This window comes from Pecten maximus, chromosome 3 (genome assembly GCF_902652985.1).
Source record: "Pecten maximus chromosome 3, xPecMax1.1, whole genome shotgun sequence".
In the NCBI taxonomy this organism is placed as follows: domain Eukaryota; kingdom Metazoa; phylum Mollusca; class Bivalvia; order Pectinida; family Pectinidae; genus Pecten; species Pecten maximus.
This window is the reverse complement of record NC_047017.1, coordinates 44,050,817-44,076,609: the sequence shown is the minus strand read 5'-3', so window position 1 is coordinate 44,076,609 and position 25,793 is coordinate 44,050,817. Positions and strand designations below refer to the sequence as shown.

General features: G+C 38.1%; 1 protein-coding gene across 1 annotated transcript in view; it reads left to right on the top strand.

Annotated features, from left to right (window-relative positions):
- LOC117324316 (ALK tyrosine kinase receptor-like) overlaps window positions 1-25,793 on the top strand; it is a 289,372-nt gene that overhangs the window by 252,327 nt on the left and 11,252 nt on the right. Inside the window, 6 exon segments of the mRNA XM_033880102.1 lie at window positions 183-411; window positions 1,174-1,264; window positions 1,606-1,670; window positions 2,932-3,061; window positions 22,095-22,195; window positions 24,612-24,704. Of these exon segments, the coding sequence (XP_033735993.1) occupies window positions 183-411; window positions 1,174-1,264; window positions 1,606-1,670; window positions 2,932-3,061; window positions 22,095-22,195; window positions 24,612-24,704 (709 nt within the window).

The following is a 25,793-nucleotide window of genomic DNA, read 5'->3' as shown; positions in this document are numbered from 1 at the left end:
GCAATAGGTCACTCTGAGTGTCTTCTGGGAGATCTTCACTTACTAGACACATTGCTGACAACTCAGGAGCTTCTAATGAGACGTTTGCAGAGTTGTGACTAGATTATTTACAGAACATGTTGTTTAGGCGTCTGGTTCTTTGTGTTAGGCACGTATCAGCCTCTGAGTTCCTTTAATTACAGATCGTCAACACCAGAGACAGAAGCAGAGCAATATTACCATGGAGCTAGGTCACCGTGCCAACCGTCAATATACGATTAATGCATCAACACACAACGGCACTCTCCAACCTCGTATTGGTCCGCCTATTGGAATGATGGCTGAATACAACCCCAACTATGACTTTGTAGGCGCCAAGTACCCAGAAAAGCACCTCCCTGAATTAAACAGACATAAACTACGCCTCACTAGGTATATCCTGGTCAAAGCCACTCCATTCATTATCTTAACATTATCTTCTGTACAATGTTTCCATTGATTACATCCTATGATAGTTACAATATAGATATAGTTCATCTTGACCTGTTTTACAGAAGTTGAAGGACAAAAGGACTCTGATGAGGTTTTGATGTGTTTCTGGTCATTACTTGACTGCTCCTCAAATTCTCTACATTGTGCTGGAATTACATACTGGTCATTAGTCTATGTATCTCTATCAATGTCAGAAGATCCTAAGGGCAGCTGTAGGGCACACACACTGGCTTCTCACTTGAGCATATGCCACATTGGATCAGATCAGGTCCTTAAAATAAACTCAACATCAGCGGAATCCTTTAGAATAAAGATTATCATTTGAAGGTATATGTCCCCAATTACACCAAATGAGCTATCATAATGGTCACAGTATGGATGTCTTTTTATAATGTGGTATGTCATGTTTTTCTCAACAGGATACAAAGCTTGGCAATAGTGTTGGTGAGGTGTACCTAACTGTCATATGTGACCTTCCAAGGCAATGAAAAAGGTCACATATGATAGGTGGTCTCTCAATCCAGGTTTAGGTAACTTGTGTAATTAATAATATTGAGAGGGTATAATATGTATGAGAGGAGTCTCTTACTTAAGGTGGTCTGACTAAGGCAGGTTTTGACTATGTATATTGCAGAGAGCACTAGGACGACATACATTTGGGAATAGAGGTACATATTGGATATTGTTTATTTTCCTGTACAGGGTGCTGGGAAGAGGCGCATTTGGAGAGGTTTACAAAGGTTATCTAGCGGGGGTCCCACACATGACAGAAGAATTACCTGTGGCTGTAAAGGTAGGCATACAGCATTTGGGTGCGAACAGTATATAACAGTATTTATAAAGATAGAACATAGACCAAATAATCAGCATTGGTTTACATTAAAGTTTAAGTAAATAGTAATGATTTATTTTAAATCCCAATGAGAAACATGGATAAAAAGTACGCTACAATAATTATCAAAGAGAATTATATAGATTAGATTTGTATATCTTAATTGTATAAAAAAAACGATTTAAAGATGCTAATGGTGACAATGCCAAAACATTGTCAGAATTTAAAAAAAAATTAATAAAGATATGGAAAGCAGCCTGACATGTTTAATAATGTGTGTTGTTTACCTGTTGGATCTGCAGACATTACCACTTTACAGTACTGAAGAATCAGAGATGGACTTCCTCATGGAGGCAATGATAATGAGGTATGTCTGAAGTCTCCCTATATATCTTACTCTCTTCCTGCTGGTATGTCGTAGTACATCATCAACCAATCAACTATTGTAATTAAATATATGTACGGGTATGGACCATCAACAATTTTATCACATGTTAATAACAGGTACAACAGTACTTTGAAGACAGTTTAAATTATGCAACCCTGACCAACCAAACTCCAACTACCCCTTGACTTGCTAAAACCCCCTTGTCCCTTCAAAACAACCCCCTGAACCATCAAAAGCCACCTGACCAACCAAAAGGTTTTAAAAGTTGGAGGCATATTGAATATATATATTATTCTTTTGTTTGTATCATGTTTTAACTGTGATATTTTAGCCCAGGGTGCCAAATATTGACTTTTTTCTGGCAGCGTCTGGCGTCAGTTGTGCATCGTAAACAATTTACATTTTCAACTTCTTTGCTATAACCAACTGGCCCTGGGGGCCCTGATATAAATATAAATTCTTCTCAAAAAGCCAGAGGCCCAGAGGCCTGATATTAGCCTTGCAGTATACTTGGATGAAGGGATACAAAGTGTGTTAAAATGAATAACCTTGACTTTCAGTCGAGGTCACCGGGGTCAAATATTCTAAAATCTTCAAACAACTTCCTCTCATTAAGCAAGAGGCTCAGATCCCTGATATTGGGCCTGTAGCATGCTGGGGCAAAGGCCTATCAAGAATATTAAAATGAATGACCTTAACCTTTATTCAAGGTCACAGGGGTTAAATATGCTAAAATCTTAAAACAACTTTTAATTAAGCAAGAGTTCCAGAGCCCTGATATTGGGCCTGTAGCATGCTTGGGTGAAGGACTATCATGATTGTTGAAATGAATGACATTGACCTTCATTCAATGTCACAGGGGTTAAATGTGCTAAAAATCTTCACTGCAAGAGGTCCAGAGACCTGATACTGGGCATTTAGCATGCTGGGGCATTCAAGACCTCAAATTCAAGTCATGGGATCAAATAGGAAATGCTATAGAAAAATATATGTAAATTTTGACATGTTTTGAATTTTGATTAGAGTTTGTTTTTTCCCGTTGAAGCAGAATCATGGGCATGTTTCCCAATGTACTGCCTCATTTATTTCTCACTACTCAATTTTCTTACATAACAATTAACAAAATACGAGAGTTCCTCGCTCCTAAGGGCAAGCATTAAGGGATAAGAAATGGGGACTCATCATTGAGTGTTTATGTCACAGTCTATCTTAATTTTTGTATGTATTTGTGGATTTTCAGCAAATTCAGTCATCCTAATATCGTTAAGTTGCTTGGAGTGTGTTTTGAAAACCATCCACGCTACATCATCATAGAGCTTCTTGAAGGGGGAGACCTCAAGACTTTCCTGCGAGAGAGTCGTCCGAAGCCAGTAAGTACATTCTCAATGGTGTTGTGGGAATACAACATTATACTTTACTTCAATTATGTGTTACTTTTAGCCAATCTGTTTAGTCGGGCTGTACGTGTCAGGGGTACATGTTGAGTTGAGATTTGTGATTTCAGAAAGCCACTGACTGTGTATGTAATTCTTTTAGAATCATGTAATTCTCAAATGGACACATCGTCATCTTTTTGACATGATCTACAAGTAGTGAAGTTATTAATTCCATAAAATATAGACACCAATAACAAATTGTTGAAAAAGATCAACTTGGATTTTAGATTATTTTACAAATGCACCAACAATTCATTTTGTCACACTGGTGACTGGTTATCTCACTTAGAGGTGACTGGTTATTTCACTTAGAGGTGACTGGTTATCTCACTTACCGGTTACTGGTTATCTCACTTACCGGTGACTGGTTATCTCACTTAGAGGTGACTGGTCATCTCACTTACCGGTGACTGGTTATCTCACTTAGAGGTGACTGGTTATCTCACTTAGAGGTGACTGGTCATCTCACTTACCGGTGACTGGTTATCTCACTTACCAGTGACTGGTTATCTCACTTAGAGGTGACTCAGGTTATCTCACTTAGAGGTGACTGGTTATCTCACTTAGAGGTGACTCAGGTTATCTCACTTAGAGGTGACTGGTCATCTCACTTAGAGGTGACTGGTTATCTCACTTACCGGTTACTGGTTATCTCACTTACCGGTGACTGGTCATCTCACTTAGAGGTGACTGGTCATCTCACTTACCGGTGACTGGTTATCTCACTTAGAGGTGACTGGTTATCTCACTTAGAGGTGACTGGTCATCTCACTTACCGGTGACTGGTTATCTCACTTACCAGTGACTGGTTATCTCACTTAGAGGTGACTCAGGTTATCTCACTTAGAGGTGACTGGTCATCTCACTTAGAGGTGACTGGTGATCTCACTTAGAGGTGACTGGTGATCTCACTTAGAGGTGACTGGTCATCTCACTTAGAGGTGACTGGTTATCTCACTTAGAGGTGACTGGTCATCTCACTTAGAGGTGACTGGTCATCTCACTTAGAGGTGACTGGTCATCTCACTTAGAGGTGACTGGTCATCTCACTTAGAGGTGACTGGTCATCTCACTTAGAGGTGACTGGTGATCTCACTTAGAGGTGACTGGTTATCTCACTTAGAGGTGACTGGTTATCTCACTTAGAGGTGACTGGTTATCTCACTTAGAGGTGACTGGTCATCTCACTTAGAGGTGACTGGTTATCTCACTTAGAGGTGACTGGTCATCTCACTTACCGGTGACTGGTTATCTCACTTACCAGTGACTGGTTATCTCACTTAGAGGTGACTCAGGTTATCTCACTTAGAGGTGACTGGTTATCTCACTTAGAGGTGACTGGTGATCTCACTTAGAGGTGACTGGTCATCTCACTTAGAGGTGACTGGTCATCTCACTTAGAGGTGACTGGTCATCTCACTTAGAGGTGACTGGTCATCTCACTTAGAGGTGACTGGTCATCTCACTTAGAGGTGACTGGTCATCTCACTTAGAGGTGACTGGTCATCTCACTTAGAGGTGACTGGTTATCTCACTTAGAGGTGACTGGTTATCTCACTTAGAGGTGACTGGTCATCTCACTTAGAGGTGACTGGTCATCTCACTTAGAGGTGACTGGTCATCTCACTTAGAGGTGACTGGTCATCTCACTTAGAGGTGACTGGTCGTCTCACTTAGAGGTGACTGGTCGTCTCACTTAGAGGTGACTGGTTATCTCACTTAGAGGTGACTGGTCATCTCACTTAGAGGTGACTGGTCATCTCACTTAGAGGTGACTGGTCATCTCACTTAGAGGTGACTGGTCATCTCACTTAGAGGTGACTGGTCATCTCACTTAGAGGTGACTGGTCATCTCACTTAGAGGTGACTGGTCATCTCACTTAGAGGTGACTGGTCATCTCACTTAGAGGTGACTGGTCATCTCACTTAGAGGTGACTGGTCATCTCACTTAGAGGTGACTGGTCATCTCACTTAGAGGTGACTGGTCATCTCACTTAGAGGTGACTGGTCATCTCACTTAGAGGTGACTGGTCATCTCACTTAGAGGTGACTGGTTATCTCACTTAGAGGTGACTGGTTATCTCACTTAGAGGTGACTGGTCATCTCACTTAGAGGTGACTGGTCATCTCACTTAGAGGTGACTGGTCATCTCACTTAGAGGTGACTGGTTATCTCACTTAGAGGTGACTGGTTATCTCACTTAGAGGTGACTGGTGATCTCACTTAGAGGTGACTGGTCATCTCACTTAGAGGTGACTGGTCATCTCACTTAGCAGGTGACTGGTGATCTCACTTAGAGGTGACTGGTCATCTCACTTAGAGGTGACTGGTCATCTCACTTAGAGGTGACTGGTCATCTCACTTACCGGTGACTGGTCATCTCACTTAGAGGTGACTGGTCATCTCACTTAGAGGTGACTGGTCATCTCACTTAGAGGTGACTGGTCATCTCACTTAGAGGTGACTGGTCATCTCACTTAGAGGTGACTGGTTATCTCACTTAGAGGTGACTGGTCATCTCACTTAGAGGTGACTGGTTATCTCACTTAGAGGTGACTGGTCATCTCACTTAGAGGTGACTGGTTATCTCACTTAGAGGTGACTGGTTATCTCACTTAGAGGTGACTGGTCATCTCACTTAGAGGTGACTGGTCATCTCACTTAGAGGTGACTGGTTATCTCACTTAGAGGTGACTGGTTATCTCACTTAGAGGTGACTGGTTATCTCACTTAGAGGTGACTGGTGATCTCACTTAGAGGTGACTGGTCATCTCACTTAGAGGTGACTGGTTATCTCACTTAGAGGTGACTGGTTATCTCACTTAGAGGTGACTGGTCATCTCACTTAGAGGTGACTGGTCATCTCACTTAGAGGTGACTGGTTATCTCACTTAGAGGTGACTGGTTATCTCACTTAGAGGTGACTGGTTATCTCACTTAGAGGTGACTGGTCATCTCACTTAGAGGTGACTGGTTATCTCACTTAGAGGTGACTGGTTATCTCACTTAGAGGTGACTGGTTATCTCACTTAGAGGTGACTGGTTATCTCACTTAGAGGTGACTGGTTATCTCACTTAGAGGTGACTGGTATCTCACTTAGAGGTGACTGGTTATCTCACTTAGAGGTGACTGGTTATCTCACTTAGAGGTGACTGGTCATCTCACTTAGAGGTGACTGGTCATCTCACTTAGAGGTGACTGGTTATCTCACTTAGAGGTGACTGGTTATCTCACTTAGAGGTGACTGGTTATCTCACTTAGAGGTGACTGGTTATCTCACTTACCGGTGACTGGTTATCTCACTTAGAGGTGACTGGTTATCTCACTTAGAGGTGACTGGTCATCTCACTTAGAGGTGACTGGTCATCTCACTTAGAGGTGACTGGTCATCTCACTTAGAGGTGACTGGTCATCTCACTTAGAGGTGACTGGTCATCTCACTTAGAGGTGACTGGTCATCTCACTTAGAGGTGACTGGTTATCTCACTTAGAGGTGACTGGTTATCTCACTTACCGGTGACTGGTCATCTCACTTACCGGTGACTGGTCATCTCACTTAGAGGTGACTGGTTATCTCACTTAGAGGTGACTGGTTATCTCACTTAGAGGTGACTGGTTATCTCACTTAGAGGTGACTGGTTATCTCACTTAGAGGTGACTGGTTATCTCACTTAGAGGTGACTGGTTATCTCATTAGAGGTGACTGGTCATCTCACTTAGAGGAAACACTATTATAAAAATCTTACTGTGTGTAAGACTTTTTATTTCAAAACGCTACTCCTTCTAAACCCCAAGGTGGATTACTACCAAATTTGATTTGAAGCATCATTAGGGGAGGGCGATCAAATTTGATATAAATGAGGCCGGTCCGACACCTGGGGACAGAGGGGCTGGGGCCTAAAATGGGAGCTAGCTTGGCTGAAATTTTGCTTTAAGATGCCACTCCTTCTTTAAGCGAAATGGATAAAAACCAAATTTGATCTGAAACATGACTGTCTGCAAAAAAGACAATTTATGGTAATGATGCTGGATTGAGAGGTGTGTCTCTGCTGTAAGTGTTTGTCAGATGATTGTTAGGCCTATGGGCCTCTTGTTAAAAATATTAACAGTAGTTATGAAACTTGGTGCAAAGCTATTAGAAATGTTTAGTATATTGGTGCACAGTATTTATGGATGTTTAATACATTTTTGGACAACTTGTTGTAAAAAAGAGAGATTCATTTTGACAGAAGCTATATGTCAATAGAAATTCTTCACTTTCTCTGTTTGGGAATAGGGAATACAGTGTATAAACTTTATTGTTAAGTAGTCTATGGATTAGGTATCTATAAGTTTTCATTTGCAGGTGTAGGATGGTAAATTGGTAGCTGTGACAGATGGATTTCTGATCTAGATGAAATTACAGTTGATGTTCTCATAGAAATAGCATGGATATATTAAATTACTGTTTGACATATCTAGTAACTACCTGACAACAATCGTCATGCAGGTGTGTTCTTCCTCAATGGATAAGTAAAATGTCTCATCCCAGTGTGTGGCACAGTTAACACACTGATAATTGAGATCAAGACCTCTCCATCATATCTTTATAACGATCAACTTTCTTGTAAACTATTTAAAAATGAGTATAGGTTATTGCATGGTTTTCAAGTAACATTAAAGGATTTATTACTTCCAAGCAAAACTCAGGTGTAATAAGTCCTGAGTGACAAGAAATCAAAAGACAAGATATAGTATATTTAGATTCTTTATTTTGTATAAGCTAGGTTGCAGCTACTGGAGACTTTCAACTTTTCCAGCAAATGGTTTTCTTGAAATCAAGAAATTATCTTTTTTTTTTCTTTTTTTTTTTGTTATTTTTCTTAACTTCAAGTGTCATTGAAGTTAATCCTTTCATCTGTACTGACTTCATCAGGTAACCTAACCTGGTAATTATTGATTTTCATTTCTAATTTTGATTTTTGTTTGTTTGTCTTTTTTAATTTGTCAGCCACCAAAGGTCATTTAGTCAAATGTCAAGGTCAAATTTAGTATCATTTCATTGATAAACATTTTGTTATGACACTGTGAAGCAATGTTAGTTGGATTTGAACAAGGAGTCAACTGACAGTCAAGGTCCAATTTGGGATATTTTCACTGATGAACTTTTTTTGGCAAATATATCTTTTTACTGATGAACATTTTGTTATCCTATTATGAAGAAAGCTTGTCAGAACTAAACAAGGAGTCAACTGACCAAAGGCCAAGGTCACAGGTCCAAAGGTTTAAGGCTAATGTCAAGTTTAGTATTTTTTGCTGATAAACCATTTTGTGATGATGATGACATTATCAAGCAAAATTGGTCTGAATCAAAAGAAAAGTCGACTGACGAATGATCAATGTCACTGGATTATAGTTTGTTTGTTTGGTTTATCACCCCATGAACAGCTAGTGTTATGTTGAGGGAGGGACTCCTTGTAGTACATAATGACTACCTCACTGTACAACATACCTGGGGAGGCCTGTTCATGCCATCCATAGCTTAATGGTTTGTTTTTGTTTAACGTCCTATTCAGCCAGGGTCATTTAAGGTTTTGGAGGTGGAGGAAAGCCGGAGTACCCAGAGAAAATACAATGGCCTACGGTCAGTACCTGGCAACTGCCCCACGTAAGTTTCGAACTCGCAACCCAGAGGTGGAGGGCTAGTGATAAAGTGTCGGGACACCTTAATCACTCGGCCACCGTGGCCACCCATCCATAGTAACAAACACTGCCATGGGTAGGAAGGCTGAGGTTATATGGCCAACACTCTAACCAATTGAGCAGCCCCTTAATGGATTAAAGGTCAAGATCATTTAGGTCCAAAGTGCAAGGACAAAATAAATCTGACTATGACCCTGGCTCTTGGTGGGGAAGGTATATATAAAGACAAAAACAAATCAAAACAAACAAATGAAGATTGCACCAGTATTTGCATTTCTGTTAGCCCAGCAAATATTGAAGCAAACAAGAGGCACATCATAGTAAAATGTTAAATGTATACATGTATCTTGCTTTATCCTGTAACTGCCACCACATTGTCGGAATACACCCACCATATATAGTTTTGCTGTATACGGCAGTGACGGAAAACAGCTTTATTTTAGAATCTTAGCACGTGCATCAATTCGACTAACCTACTTCCAAGTGAAACAACATTTAAAAGCCAAACATATTTGGGGCATTGTTGATACGTTTTCACTTAAAAATGCTTATTTTTGATGACTGTTGCATCATAAATAGAATACATGGTCAGTGTCTTAAAATATAAGCTGTATCTTTGGCTCGGGACAGAAAAACAAAAGTGGCTAGCAAAGGCTCGTCACTTTTGTCTTTCTTTACCCTCGCCAAAATACAGCTTATATTTTAAGACACTGACTATACATTCTCAATTTCTTGTGATTTTCCAAATGTCAAATTCAGCTATATGGGCAGCTGTCTTTTTGATGACTATGGGAGATATATTGCCACAATACAGGGCCCTTGCTGATCTGACAGGATTTGGTCCACCTGTAGTTTGAACAATTGTTGGGAGAGGCAGTTCAGAAGTAGGAAAATATTTGTAAAGTATTTTGCCATAATTACTGAAATATCCAGGTGAGAGATGCAGGCCCTCTTGGCCTCTTGTTCCATGTTTAAATTCTCTTTAACTAGTGATTCATTGTGCATGTGTATATTTGAATTGATCAAATAAACATTATGTAGTGGACAGTTGGTCATTTCATGCAATTTCACAGAAGTATTGAACTTCATCACAAATATTGTATGTTTGTTTCACTTGATGCCGCGTTGTGTATGTTCAATTTTGAAGCTTATAAGATAAATAAAATGGTAATTGCAAAAGAAGCATGGCTATCTTGGTTCTAACTGCTGAAGTTGTCATCACTATTTTGTTGAATCTAAATTACGTTGGTCAGTACTAGAATTTTTTATAGTTGTGCATAGTCAGCTTTGGGATTTGTCACAAAGTCAAAATTGTCAACAGGAGACCATCTTGTATTTTGACATTTGATGTTTAGTATCATTCTTCTTAGGAAGTCCTGCATGAGTCCCTCAAATTCTCAATTAATTTCATTAAAAAAAAACAACTATTATTCCTTTAATTTTTCAAGTTATGCCTTGATAAGACATTAATTTGTGGTATAAGAGATACTTTGTCTTCAGTATTACAACATAAGTGAGTGATGTATAAAGGGAGGCGGTTATAGTAGAGTCCATCAATGGATCCAGTAAAATGCTTTATACATGTGTATAGTGCCGAATGATATTCAGAAAAATAGGGTCGTTCAATAAAGCTACTCTTAAGTCCATATCTTCATGGTGTAATTAGGATATATGTTATTTAACACATCTCCATTTGTTCAATTTGTAGTTACATTCGTTATTTAGTAATTTGCTAACAACACAATGTCAGTCAAAAATCATTGTTTTAGTGTAAGCTCATTTCCAATGTTATTTAGTCCAGAGTATTTTTTGGAAATACAAATGTTTTTATGTAGAGTTAGATGACAACCTTGCAATATTATGTTTTTATGTAGAGTTAGATGACAACCTTACGATATTATGTTTTTATGTAGAGTTAGATGACAACCTTACAATATTATGTTTTTATGTAGTTAGATGACAACCTTACAATATTATGTTTTTATGTAGAGTTAGATGACAACCTTACAATATTATGTTTTTATGTAGTTAGATGACAACCTTGCAATATTATGTTTTTATGTAGAGTTAGATGACAACCTTACAATATTATGTTTTTATGTAGAGTTAGATGACAACCTTACAATATTATGTTTTTATGTAGAGTTAGATGACAACCTTACAATATTATGTTTTTATGTAGAGTTAGATGACAACCTTACAATATTATGTTTTTATGTAGAGTTAGATGACAACCTTGCAATATTATGTTTTTATGTAGAGTTAGATGACAACCTTACAATATTATGTTTTTATGTAGAGTTAGATGACAACCTTACGATATTATGTTTTTATGTAGAGTTAGATGACAACCTTACAATATTATGTTTTTATGTAGAGTTAGATGACAACCTTACGATATTATGTTTTTATGTAGAGTTAGATGACAACCTTACGATATTATGTTTTCATGTAGTTAGATGACAACCTTACAATATTATGTTTTTATGTAGAGTTAGATGACAATCTTACAATATTATGTTTTTATGTAGAGTTAGATGACAACCTTGCAATATTATGTTTTTATGCCTTCTTTGTGCATTGAGGTTGATGTGTGATTGAACAGAAGAAAACGTAGAATCAATAAAATTTAATAAAGGACAGCCTGACGGGAACTTTCTTGTCAATTTGTTGAGCTGGTGATACAGAATTCTACTAATGTCATTATTCTGACCAATCAATTCACAGCAGTGAATTCGCATGTTTTCACAGGAGGACAAAAAATTAATGTTTTTCCCCATACAAATATACTCAGATGTCTGACTTGGCTCAATATCGTAGAAGTTATTGGAATGTGGTACAATCTGTTTTGTCCTCCACAAGGAAATGGTTCATTGAACTGTCTATGATACAGCGTGATGAGGAAGTTGAATAATCAGGCTGAACTTGGTCATTCATGCAGACATTGGGTCTTCGGCTAATAGGAAGATGATAGGTTGATGTATGAGGATTATTTGGTCCACTAGTCACACACCCAACACTGGTCTAAGAAAGGATCTGTCACATGGGGGCTTCAAAACACCAGTAAATCATGAATGATGCTCCTAATAGATTTTCTGCAACAGCATCAACATGAATAAATTGTAAACACGTATTGTGATGTCATTAGCTGACAATTCATGTGTATTATGTAATAACAATGATATAATCTCCTTAAAGTTGACAATGCAAGTTAAAATCTTCAAGTTGAGATTTGAAAAAAAAAATCATAGAAGTTTCCTTAATCAGAAATAATTTCCAAGATACCCATCCGTCCTATGATTACATTATGTTCTAGTCATGGTATCTAAGGAAGTGCGGACATTTTACTTAGTGCTTTGTTTGCTTAAAGAGGCGCATACCCATGTAGATATGACCCCTATAACACCATTGCTTGCACTCCAACACTGGTCGTTCCTACTTCTGTGTTCATGAGCCTGAGCCACTAAATATCTGCTGAAGGGAGGAATGATCAATTCTGGTTAACTTCGCGCTGTCAGATAATTCAAGGCAGGTATTATTTGGAAACTGGGTTGGAAAACTGAACCGACTACAAAATCATTGATCTCATTGGTAGCCCCTTGTTTAATACCGTGGTATGACCAATTATCTATACATAGATATACATGTACACTGGTACAAAAATCAACGAAAACAATTCACAATCCTAAAACTTATAGTGTTATTCATTATACAATGATGGACAAAGTGATACTTGTAGGGAACTTATTGAACAACAATTATACCAGCCAACCCATCTTCCCTGGCATCATTTTGTGTGGAATTGAAATCCTTCAGAATCAGTGGTGTCTATCCAATTAACTTAGATTAGAAAAGTGATTAGAGGGTAAATAATGGAATGCTTATTCATATTTTGATGTTTGAGACAGAATAATTACAAAGGGACATTAACTGAAGTGATATATGAGAGAAGTTGTAACACAAGAAAGATCTAGCCATTGTATTGTGACAGTCATGAATGGAGAATCCTCTGTCACCCAAAAATATTGTGACGGGTCATGAATGGGGAATTCCCTGTCACCCAAAAATATTGAGACAGGTTATGAATGGGGAATTCCCTGTCACACAAAAATATTGTGACGGGTTATGAATGGAGAATCCTATGTCACCCAAAAACATTGTGACGGGTCATGAATGGGGAATTCCCTGTCACCCAAAAATATTGTGACAGGTTATGAATGGGGAATTCCCTGTCACACAAAAATATTGTGACGGGTTATGAATGGGGAATCCCCTGTCACCCAAAAATATTGTTGTGACGGGTCATGAATGGGGAATCCCCTGTCACCCAAAAATATTGTTGTGACGGGTTATGAATGGGGAATCCCCTGTCACCAAAAAATATTGTTGTGACAGGTCATGAATGGGGAATCCCCTGTCACCCAAAAATATTGTTGTGACAGGTCATGAATGGGGAATTCCTTGTCACCCAAAAACATGGTTGTGACAGGTCATGAATGGGGAATCCCCTGTCACACAAAAATATTGTTGTGACAGGTCATGAATGGGGAATCCCCTGTCACACAAAAATATTGTTGTGACGGGTCATGAATGGGGAATCCCCTGTCACACAAAAACATGGTTGTGACGGGTCATGAATGGGGAATTCCCTGTCACCAAAAAATATTGTTGTGACGGGTCATGAATGGGGAATTCCCTGTCACCCAAAAATATTGTTGTGACAGGTCATGAATGGGGAATCCCCTGTCACCAAAAAATATTGTTGTGACAGGTCATGAATGGGGAATTCCCTGTCACCCAAAAACATGGTTGTGACAGGTCATGAATGGGGAATTCCTTGTCACCCAAAAACATGGTTGTGACAGGTCATGAATGGGGAATTCCCTGTCACACAAAAATATTGTTGTGACGGGTCATGAATGGGGAATTCCCTGTCACCCAAAAATATTGTTGTGACGGGTCATGAATGGGGAATTCCCTGTCACCCAACAATATTGTTGTGACAGGTCATGAATGGGGAATTCCCTGTCACACAAAAATATTGTTGTGACAGGTCATGAATGGGGAATTCCCTGTCACACAAAAATATTGTTGTGACAGGTCATGAATGGGGAATTCCCTGTCACACAAAAATATTGTTGTGACAGGTCATGAATGGGGAATTCCCTGTCACCCAAAAATATTGTTGTGACGGGTCATGAATGGGGAATTCCCTGTCACACAAAAATATTGTTGTGACGGGTCATGAATGGGGAATTCCCTGTCACCCAAAAATATTGTTGTGACAGGTCATGAATGGGGAATTCCTTGTCACCCAAAAAATATTGTTGTGACAGGTCATGAATGGGGAATTCCTTGTCACACAAAAATATTGTTGTGACGGGTCATGAATGGGGAATTCCCTGTCACACAAAAATATTGTTGTGACAGGTCATGAATGGGGAATTCCCTGTCACACAAAAATATTGTTGTGACAGGTCATGAATGGGGAATTCCTTGTCACACAAAAATATTGTTGTGACAGGTCATGAATGGGGAATTCCCTGTCACCCAAAAATATTGTTGTGACGGGTCATGAATGGGGAATTCCTTGTCACACAAAAATATTGTTGTGACGGGTCATGAATGGGGAATTCCTTGTCACACAAAAATATTGTTGTGACAGGTCATGAATGGGGAATTCCTTGTCACACAAAAATATTGTTGTGACGGGTCATGAATGGGGAATTCCTTGTCACACAAAAATATTGTTGTGACAGGTCATGAATGGGGAATTCCTTGTCACACAAAAATATTGTTGTGTCGGGTCATGAATGGGGAATTCCCTGTCACCCGAAAATATTGTTGTGATGGGTTATGAATGGGGAATTCCCTGTCACACAAAAATATTGTTGTGACAGGTCATGAATGGGGAATTCCCTGTCACCCGAAAATATTGTTGTGACGGGTCATGAATGGGGAATCCCCTGTCACCCAAAAATATTGTTGTGACAGGTCATGAATGGGGAATTCCCTGTCACCCGAAAATATTGTTGTGACAGGTCATGAATGGGGAATTCCCTGTCACCCAAAAATATTGTTGTGACGGGTCATGAATGGGGAATTCCCTGTCACCCAAAAATATTGTTGTGACAGGTCATGAATGGGGAATTCCCTGTCACCCAAAAATATTGTTGTGACAGGTCATGAATGGGGAATTCCTTGTCACACAAAAATATTGTTGTGACAGGTCATGAATGGGGAATTCCCTGTCACCCGAAAATATTGTTGTGACGGGTCATGAATGGGGAATTCCCTGTCACCCAAAAATATTGTTGTGACAGGTCATGAATGGGGAATTCCCTGTCACCCAACAATATTGTTGTGACGGGTCATGAATGGGGAATTCCCTGTCACCCAAAAATATTGTTGTGACAGGTCATGAATGGGGAATTCCCTGTCACCCAAAAATATTGTTGTGACAGGTCATGAATGGGGAATTCCCTGTCACCAAAAAATATTGTTGTGACAGGTCATGAATGGGGAATTCCTTGTCACACAAAAATATTGTTGTGACAGGTCATGAATGGGGAATTCCTTGTCACACAAAAATATTGTTGTGACAGGTCATGAATGGGGAATCCCCTGTCACCAAAAAATATTGTTGTGACAGGTCATGAATGGGGAATTCCCTGTCACCCGAAAATATTGTTGTGACAGGTCATGAATGGGGAATCCCCTGTAACACAAAAATATTGTTGTGACAGGTCATGAATGGGGAATTCCCTGTCACACAAAAATATTGTTGTGACAGGTCATGAATGGGGAATCCCCTGTCACCCAACAATATTGTTGTGACAGGTCATGAATGGGGAATTCCCTGTCACCCAAAAATATTGTTGTGACAGGTTATGAATGGGGAATCCCCTGTCACCAAAAAATATTGTTGTGACAGGTCATGAATGGGGAATTCCCTGTCACACAAAAATATTGATTCAGCTACTATTATGTAGGAGAGATGAACTTTGTAATCCTGGCTTTTCTATTTTTAAACATGATGGGAAAATAAGAATAATTGAACCTTCAACAAGTTCCATAAAATCACTGATTGTGAGGTGATTACCAGGGTAATTAATATAAGGCATACACTGTGGCTTAACAACAAAAGACAAACACTTCTATCTTCTTTCTATCAATTTTACCTCAAAAACATGTTAATGAGATACATTATAGAAAGTTCAGGCAATTCTAATGTCTTCGAATGCTACAATTAGTATAGAATGATACTATTAGACCGGTACATGTTTTATTGAGTTCAGTCCAAATCTATAATAGGACTGATTAAGGGGTATTGCCGTGTGCAATGGCTGACACCATCAGCAGAAAACAGGTTATTCAGGAAACATTCAAACTCGCAATAACCCTTAAAAGATGTACATCGTATTTTTATAGCAATGGCCTTATGTCTGTCGTCATGCATCAACTTTTCTTGTGCACACCTTAGCTTGTGTAAATATCAACAGATTTTCATGAAAGTTTGTATGCAGCCTTATTTATATCAATAAGATCTGAGATGAGTTTGACTCCATACTAATAATAAGTAACTAATGGACACTCAGATATAATTTTCAAATGAGTTAAGTTAATTTATGGCTTAATAATCAATTGAATATTTCAACATAAAACATAAGAGATGTTTGGAAAAATTCTACAGTATGAAACTTTTGGATTACTATAGTTCCAGTGTCAGGGAAGGTCTTTTCAATAATTAGAGCAAAATATAGGAAGCTATGATGAACTCTGTTCAGCAGCAACAGCCTCTCTACATCAGGTAGAAAAAGGATGAAAGAAAAGACAGTTTCAGTGTGACGAAGGTACAAACATAAGGAATTATCAATCCGTAAGGAATTCTGGTATTCCCATCTGTATCAAGGAATAGTGTTAATTCGGATGTGTCATTGTTAAATAAGAAAACGGCTCGTTAAGATTTCAAACCTTTCTAGGAAATGCTTATCCTCTTGCGTGATAAGGAAAGTTACATCAATTATGCTGTCAGATGTGTAAAAATGTTTCAATATCAAGAAATTATCATTACAATGTTATTAATGTGCCAATTGAAATTTTATCCTTTTAACTGTAAATGACTTCATCATATTACTAACTAGATATATTATTTTCCTTTCCTTAATACAGACTTTGATACCAAAGTCCACTGTGGTAGAACGAATTCTGTCATCAACTATTTACTGTAGTCAGGCTGTTCCATCTAATGTGATTGTGTATGCAGAAGAACAGCAGCTAATCACCACTGTGCTTTCAAATGGTGCACACAGCATGCATACATGAAGTCTAGTTGCCGTGGTCAGTCCAAAGTAAAGACATGGTTAAATCATAGTGTGGTCAGGCCAAAGTAATGACGTGGTGGTCAGGCCAAAGTAATGACGTGGTTGAACCATAGTATGGTCAGTCCAAAGTAAAGACATGGTTAAATCATAGTGTGGTCAGGCCAAAGTAAAGACGTGGTTGAACCATAGTGCGGTCAGTCCAAAGTAAAGCTGTGGTTGACATATAGTGTGGTCAGTCCAAAGTAAAGCTGTGGTTGAACTATGTGTGGTCAGTCCAAAGTAACGCCTTAGTTGAAATATAGTGCGGTCAGTCCAAAGTAAAGCTGTGGTTGAACTATGTGTGGTCAGTCCAAAGTAAAGCTGTGGTTGAACCATAGTACCATCAGTCCAAAGTAAAGCTGTGGTTGAACCATAGTACGGTCAGTCCAAAGTAAAGCCATGGTTGAACCATAGTGTGGTCAGTCCAAAGTAAAGCCATGGTTGAACTATGAATGGTCAGTCCAAAGTAACGCCTTGGTTGAACCATAGTGTGGTCAGTCCGAAGTAAAGCTGTGGTTGAACCATAGTGTGGTCAGTCCAAAGTAAAGTAATGGTTGAACCATAGTGTGGTCAGTCCAAAGTAACGCCTTGGTTGAACCATAGTGTGGTCAGTCCAAAGTAAAGACGTGGTTGAAACATAATGTGGTCAGTCCAAAGTAAAGACATGGTTGAAACATAATGTGGTCAGTCCAAAGTAAAGACGTGGTTGAAACATAATGTGGTCAGTCCAAAGTAAAGACGTGGTTGAAACATAATGTGGTCAGTCCAAAGTAAAGACGTGGTTGAACCATCATGTGGTCAGTCCAAAGTAAAGACGTGGTTAAATCATCATGTGGTCAGTTCAAAGTAAAGACGTGGTTGAAACATAATGTGGTCAGTCCAAAGTAAAGACGTGGTAATGAACCATCATGTGGTCAGTCCAAAGTAAAGACGTGGTTGAACCATCATCATTAGTGTGGTCAGTCAAAAGAAAAGACATGGTTGAACCATCATGTGGTCAGTCCAAAGTAAAGCTGTGGTTGAACCATCATGTGGTCAGTCCAAAGTAAAGTCGTGGTTGAACCATAGTCGACTAGCCGTGTGCCATATAACTTGTTTCTGTACAATGTCCTTCCAACTTTAGCTAGACCATTAATAGTCGCTATAGTGTCTGATAAAATTCACCTGTAGCAAGTGATTTATCGTCCACACTTTTTTCTTTGTGAGAGGTCACGTGGGCAGTTATCATGCTGTAAGAATCACATTACACTTTTTTCTTTGTGAGAGGTCACGTGGGCAGTTATCATGCTGTAAGAATCACATTACACTTTTTTCTTTGTGAGAGGTCACGTGGGCAGTTATCATGCTGTAAGGATCACATTACACTTTTTTTTAAAGTCATGAATTCCCACAAGTAGTAACAGCTTATAAGTGAATAATAGAACAAGTGTGTTAGTGCTTGTGTTGTCATTTTTACAACACTTTGAAAGTGACAATTAAGTTTTGTGAGTCTTCTGTGTATGTGCTGTAATTTGATATATGACCTCCAAAACACAATTATAAAATTCAAATCAATTGTTACAGTATATCTTTTATTGGTTTACACCTGTCTGACTTACACTGCAGGAATAAAGATGTGTACTTCACATCTGATACTTATAGAGCTTGATTTACTTTGACAATGACGAGTACTGTAATATGACCACAAAAAAAAAAGATTTTACATATGATTAAGGTACTTAATGGGATATGGAGCACTGAAAAATGCTATTTCCAGAAAAAAAATGTCTCCACTCAAACAAGAAATCAAATGAGTGCAGTTTGTGAGAGAATAATGTGATGGATTACATAGAGAATTAAGATAACTCCTCCTTAATTTGAGATAAAAAGAAAAAAACACAATTAAATGTGTTGCATCATTTTTCATTTCCCTGAAATGGTCATGTTTTATTCTTTCATAATGTGTGATATTTATCATGTATCACTGCAAAATAGGTTACATGATTTCATTGATGACATTTTCTTTTTTAATTTTTTTTTGGGGCAAAATATTTAAGTTTCATTATTTTGGGAAAAAATTGATATGACCCACAAAATAAATTTCTTACTTGCAGGTCAAGTTTCTCAGCTTAACTTCAATTCTTCCAGTATATACTTAATTAGCAGTTACAGAGAATTGTGCTTTTTCTAAATTTTTACCTGCTAATCATAATTAATCATCATTTTGACAAAAAAAAATGTTGACCTAGTACTATGCCCTCACTCTAATATATGATCTTTCCTTGTGTTGATGAATCCATTGACTAGTGGTATCAACCTCAAAAAAAGGCTATAACTGTGTAGAGTTAATAAATCCATTGATCAGGTATCAACTTCAGATAAAGGCACTAACTGTATAAAGATAATAAACCTATTGACCAGGTTAAACCTCAGCTAAGGGATATATAACTGCATTTTAGATGTTGCACCCGAAGGGTCAGGATGACCTATAGTCATCATGCTTCGTCCGTCGTCGTGCGCCGTCCGCCATCCGCCGTGCGTAAACTTTTCACATTTCAAACTTCTTCTCAAGTTCCACCAATGGGATTGAGCTGAAACTTGCCTGAAATGATCCTGAGATGGTCCTAACCAAGTGTTGTTATTTTTCGGGTCGGTCCGAAATCCGAGATGGCCGCCATAGCCGCCATTTTGAAAACACATTTTAAACTTCTTCTCATGTTCCACCAGTGCTATTGAGCTGAAACTTGCTAGAAATGAACCTGAGATAGTCCTGACCAAGTGTTGTTATTTTTCGGGTCGGTCCGAAATCCAAGATGGCCACCATAGCCGCAATCTTGAAAAACACATTTTAAACTTCTTCTCAAGTTCGACCAGTGCTATTGAGCTGAAACTTGCCTGAAATGATTCTGATATGGTCCTGACCAAGTGTTGTTATTTTTCGGGTCGGTCCGAAATCCGAGATGGCCGCCATAGCCGCCATTTTGAAAACACATTTTAAACTTCTTCTCATGTTCCACCAGTGCTATTGAGCTGAAACTTGCCTGAAATGATCCTGATATGATCCTGACCAAGGGTTGTTATTTTTCATGTCGATCAGAAATCCAAGATGGCCGCCGTGGCCGCCATCTTGAAAAACACATTTTAAACTTCTTCTCAAGTTCAACCAGTGCTATTGAGCTGAAACTTTCCTGAAATGATCCTGATATGATCCCGACCAAGTGTTGTTATTTTTCGGGTCGGTCCGAAATCCAAGATGGCTGCCGTGGCCACCATCTTGAATAACACATTTTAAACTTCTTCTCAGGTTCCACCAGTGCTGTTGGGCTGAAACTTGCCAGAAATGATTCTGACATGATCCCCACCAAGTGGTATTATGTTTCGGGCCGATTCGAAATCCAAGATGGCCGCCATAACCGCCATCTTGAAAAACACATTTTAAACTTCTTCTCAAGTTCCACCAGTGCTGTTGGGCTGAAACTTGCCTGAAATGATCCTGATATGATCCTGACCAAGTGTTGTTATTTTTCGGGCCGATTCGAAATCCAAGATGGCCACCATAGCCACCATCTTGAAAAACACATTTTAAACTTCTTCTCGAGTTCCACCAGTGCTATTGAGCTGAAACTTGCCTGACATGTTCCTGAGAGGATCCTGACCAAGTGTTGTTATTTTTTGAATGGTCTGAAATCCAAGATGGCCGCCATCTTGAAAAACACGTTTTAAACTTCTTCTCCAGTTCCATTGGTGCCATTGAGCTGGAAATGGGTGAGGATGTTAAGGAAGGAGGGCCAACAAAGTGTTGTTATTTTTTGGCCTAGTAAAATCATTGACTTGGCAGCCATGGCGGCCATTTTGTTACATGATTGTGCAATCATGGTTTTCCTGAACAATGCCTATTTCAAACTTCTTCTCAAATTCCACCAGTGGGATTCAGTTCTAACTTACCAGAAATTATCCTTAGATGGTCCAGACCAAGTGTTGTTATTTATTGGGTCAGTCAGAAATCCAAGATGGCCACCATGGCCAACAGTGCCACTATATACTTGCTACAGAGAATACATACTACAATAATATAAGGGTTTTAATTTAGAGTCAGATGACCGTTAAGGCCCCTGGGCCTCTTGTATTTTAACAAACATCGTCCGAATAACCTGGACTGTAATGTCATTATAAATTTCTAGTATCCATGATAGACAGATAAAGCTATCTACTGGAGGGAAATGTGTCATTCCCAAACAAGGCTAAGAAATTTAGAAATTCATTTTTATTCAATGGCCCAATTAATACTTTGGATTAGGTTACCAGACAATGTTATGAGTGCAAAAGCCTACCAAACTTTAAGCTTGAATGCAAATTAAGAAGCATATGTCAAGTTTTATAACATGAGAATATCACTGTCTGGAAGTTTTAATAGTATATAATTATTATCTTATTATTGTATCGCAATCTCTTTGTTTTATTTTATGCAACTCCCAATGCCCAACTTTGATACTTGTTTTAGATACATAGTATGATATTGATATGAACTGTATGTATTGTCACATGTGTTTTATACAAATCATTGCACAACTTTTATCGTGACATCTGTACACTTCTTCAATCTAAATTACTGTGATATCAACGTTTGTATGTGCTGCTTTAATTTTACATGTTGTAAATATTGTATATTGATGTCATATTGATGTCAATCACTTTGAAGAAGAGTCTTGAGACTCAAAATGTCATCAACCCTAAATAAAGTGTATACCATTATTGTTATCCTCATTAGTATTATAATATCCTAATTATATGTATCGGGTATGTGTATGAGACTGTTTTACATATAAATGCTAGCAGTGGTTTTAGGGTCACAGAAGGGTAGATTTATTAACGAGTGTATATAGACATGAGTTTGGAGAGAGGAAATATCCAGTTTCATGTGATTTAATTTGATGTTGCAGGGAACATTATCCTCATTATTGACTGTAGCTGACCTACTCAAACTGTCGGTAGATATAGCCAAGGGCTGCCAGCACCTTGAGGAGTGCCACTTCATACACAGGTACAATAACTTAATTCTGGTTTTTACTTACATAGATTAATTAGCTCACATGACCCAAATGACAAAATGAGCCTATGCCATGGTACAGCGTCTGTTGTCCTTCTGACATCAGCTTTTTCATTTAACAACTTCTTTTCACTAATAAAGAGTCCCAGAGTTATGATACGAGGGCTGATTGATAAGTTGTGAGCCTCGTATTGAAGGAGGTACTCAAGGATGTTCTTAAGTCCTACTATTCTCTGACTAGGGCCGTGTACCAAAGGACTGGTCTAATTTGGTTAGTTTATATTGATGAGGTAGCACTCTAAAGTAAACAAGACAAGCGGCTTGTGCTAAATGGACAAAATCAGTTAGGGTTAGGTTGAAAGAGTCTGTCATTGCCATGGCTGCCATTCACTATTGTGGCTTTAAATTGATTGGACATCCGCCTTATTCACCTGATCTCGCTCCATCAGACTTTCATCTTTTTCCAGAACTGGAAACAGCTATTTCAGGCACCCAAACCCTAACATGCAGTGGATAACTTTCTGGACAGCTAAGAAAATGAGTTCTATTAAAGATACTCAAGGGGATTATGTTGAAAAATAATACAATATATCCGGCAAAATTCAAATCCTTCAATACGAGGCTCACAACTTATCAATTAGCCCTCATATTTGGCTTACAGGTTCTCTGGATGAACAAAAGTTAGCGAAAAGAAATGACCTTATTATCCATATTCAATGTCACAGGGGTCAAATATTTTAAAACCTTTAAAAAGACTTCTTCTCACTATACAAGACTCCCAGAGTTATCATATTTGCTGATAAGTATCTTCATTAAGGCCTAACAAAATTTGTGAAAAGAAATAACCTAGCTCATATTCAAGGTCACTGGGGTCAAATTCCTTAAAAACTTCTCATTATCCAAGACTTCCAGAGTCATGATATTTGGCTGATGGGTTCCTTGGACGAGCCAGGACAAATTTTGTAAAAAGATATGACCTTGACCGATATTCAAGGTCACAGGGGTCAAATTCCTTCAAACGGGGTGAAACCATATATTCAAGGTCATAGATGTCATATTGTTCAAACATGTGAAAGACTTCTACTTATTACCTAAATAGCCCAGAATGAAGTTCTTTTGAATAAATCATCAAACAAGTGAATACCAGGTGAGCAATGCAGGCCCATCGGGCCTCTTGTTCAAAGCCACATACTCCCGAACAACCTAAAATTCTAGTTGCACACGTATATTAATGGCAATCCAAGATGCTCATTCATGCTCTCCCAACATTAAAATGACCACTGGCCTGGACGCTTCACCGGGGGAGTCCTGAGACATCAGTGTATAAAAATAACTCCTTTGTTTACATATCAAGCATAAGTGAACTTTGCTTAATAATTCTTTCATTTAAACATATTAACAGAATATTCACGTAATACCCAGGTAACTGAACAAAATAAACAAACATTATAAAGTTTACATATAGATACTTAATTTTAAAATGTAGTAATATGCATACAATAAAACATTGATAAAATCATTGATCGGTGAAGCAAACCAGCAATCCAATAGACGTCCGGAAAAATCGGAATACTAGTCTATTCCTTTTATTTCTCTCGTAAAGTTCCAATGAAACATTTCCTATCCTAAGGAAATGCTCGGGTTTTGCCGATTCCACACACTTTTGTGTCTTTTTTTTTTGGCAGAATCTGTCTGCGTTTTCGCAGTTCCATGCTTGCAGCGTTCCGGCATTTTGTATGGACTGTTAAACCCGCCGTTGCATTGTGGGACTAATTTTCAGAGAAACTTGGTCCAGCAGCCACAGTTATTATTTTTGAGATTCCCTGTACACTTTCATAAATACACATTTTCTTTCAGTTTCTGATTCACGATAATCTGTTATGTATCAAGTCCAAAAACTGTAAAAAGCTCAAATTGTAAACATTGATATATGTTTCTTCATGAGTATGTGGCTTTAAGTTCCAAAAATTGTCTTAATCTATAATTTATTTGTTATGATCAAATTTTCAAAGTAGTGAAAAAACTGCTGTAATAAACATGAATAATTAGCAATTACAATGTACATGTACATGCATCATCATTAAACATTCCTTAATGTAGCTTCTATTCTGTTCCCCAACTAAAGGTTTATGTCACGGAATTAGAAGAATAAAGTCAAATGTTCTCCATGTATTTCTAAACTAGTAATTTTGTGATATACTTATAATGTATGTCAAATTATCAAGCTATAATATTGATAAAACTCAGTGTTGATTCATTTCAACAAAGGACAGAGTTTGACTATAAGTTTTGTCTGATATTTTGTATTGATATCATAAAGCCATGTTGACTTGATTCATGCAGTTCAATCATTGAGATTAGCCTCTTTGAATATATTTTCAAATCAGTATCAAACGGATTTTCTTTACAGGGATATTGCAGCTCGAAATTGTTTACTGACTTGTAAAAATGCAGACAGAATGGCAAAAATTGCTGATTTTGGTATGGCCAGAGATATATATAGGTAAGAATTGCTTGGTGTATTCATTCTTTCTCAGTAACAGTGGTGTCTCATTTAAATATTACATGTTCTCAGTAACAGTGGTGTCTCATTTAAATACTACATGTTCTCAGTAACAGTTACATGTTCTCAGTAACAGTGGTGTCTCATTTAAATACTACATGTTCTCAGTAACAGTAGTGTCTCATTTAAATATTACATGTTCTCAGTAACAGTAGTGTCTCATTTAAATACTACATGTTCTCAGTAACAGTGGTGTCTCATTTAAATATTACATGTTCTCAGTAACAGTGGTGTCTCATTTAAATACTACATGTTCTCAGTAACAGTGGTGTCTCATTTAAATATTACATGTTCTCAGTAACAGTAGTGTCTCATTTAAATATTACATGTTCTCAGTAACAGTGGTGTCTCATTTAAATATTACATGTTCTCAGTAACAGTGGTGTCTCATTTAAATACTACATGTTCTCAGTAACAGTGGTGTCTCATTTAAATATTACATGTTCTCAGTAACAGTAGTGTCTCATTTAAATATTACATGTTCTCAGTAACAGTAGTGTCTCATTTAAATACTACATGTTCTCAGTAACAGTGGTGTCTCATTTAAATATTACATGTTCTCAGTAACAGTGCAGGTGTCTCATTTAAATACTACATGTTCTCAGTAACAGTGCTGTCTCATTTAAATATTACATGTTCTCAGTAACAGTAGTGTCTCATTTAAATATTACATGTTCTCAGTAACAGTGGTGTCTCATTTAAATATTACATGTTCTCAGTAACAGTGCAGGTGTCTCATTTAAATACTACATGTTCTCAGTAACAGTGCTGTCTCATTTAAATATTACATGTTCTCAGTAACAGTAGTGTCTCATTTAAATATTACATGTTCTCAGTAACAGTGGTGTCTCATTTAAATATTACATGTTCTCAGTAACAGTGGTGTCTCATTTAAATATTACATGTTCTCAGTAACAGTAGTGTCTCATTTAAATACTACATGTTCTCAGCAAGATTCCGTAGTTTTCTAGGTGGTATAACGTGAGTCTAACTCAAAGGAGAGTTGACCATCCTGTCACATGGTTGTCT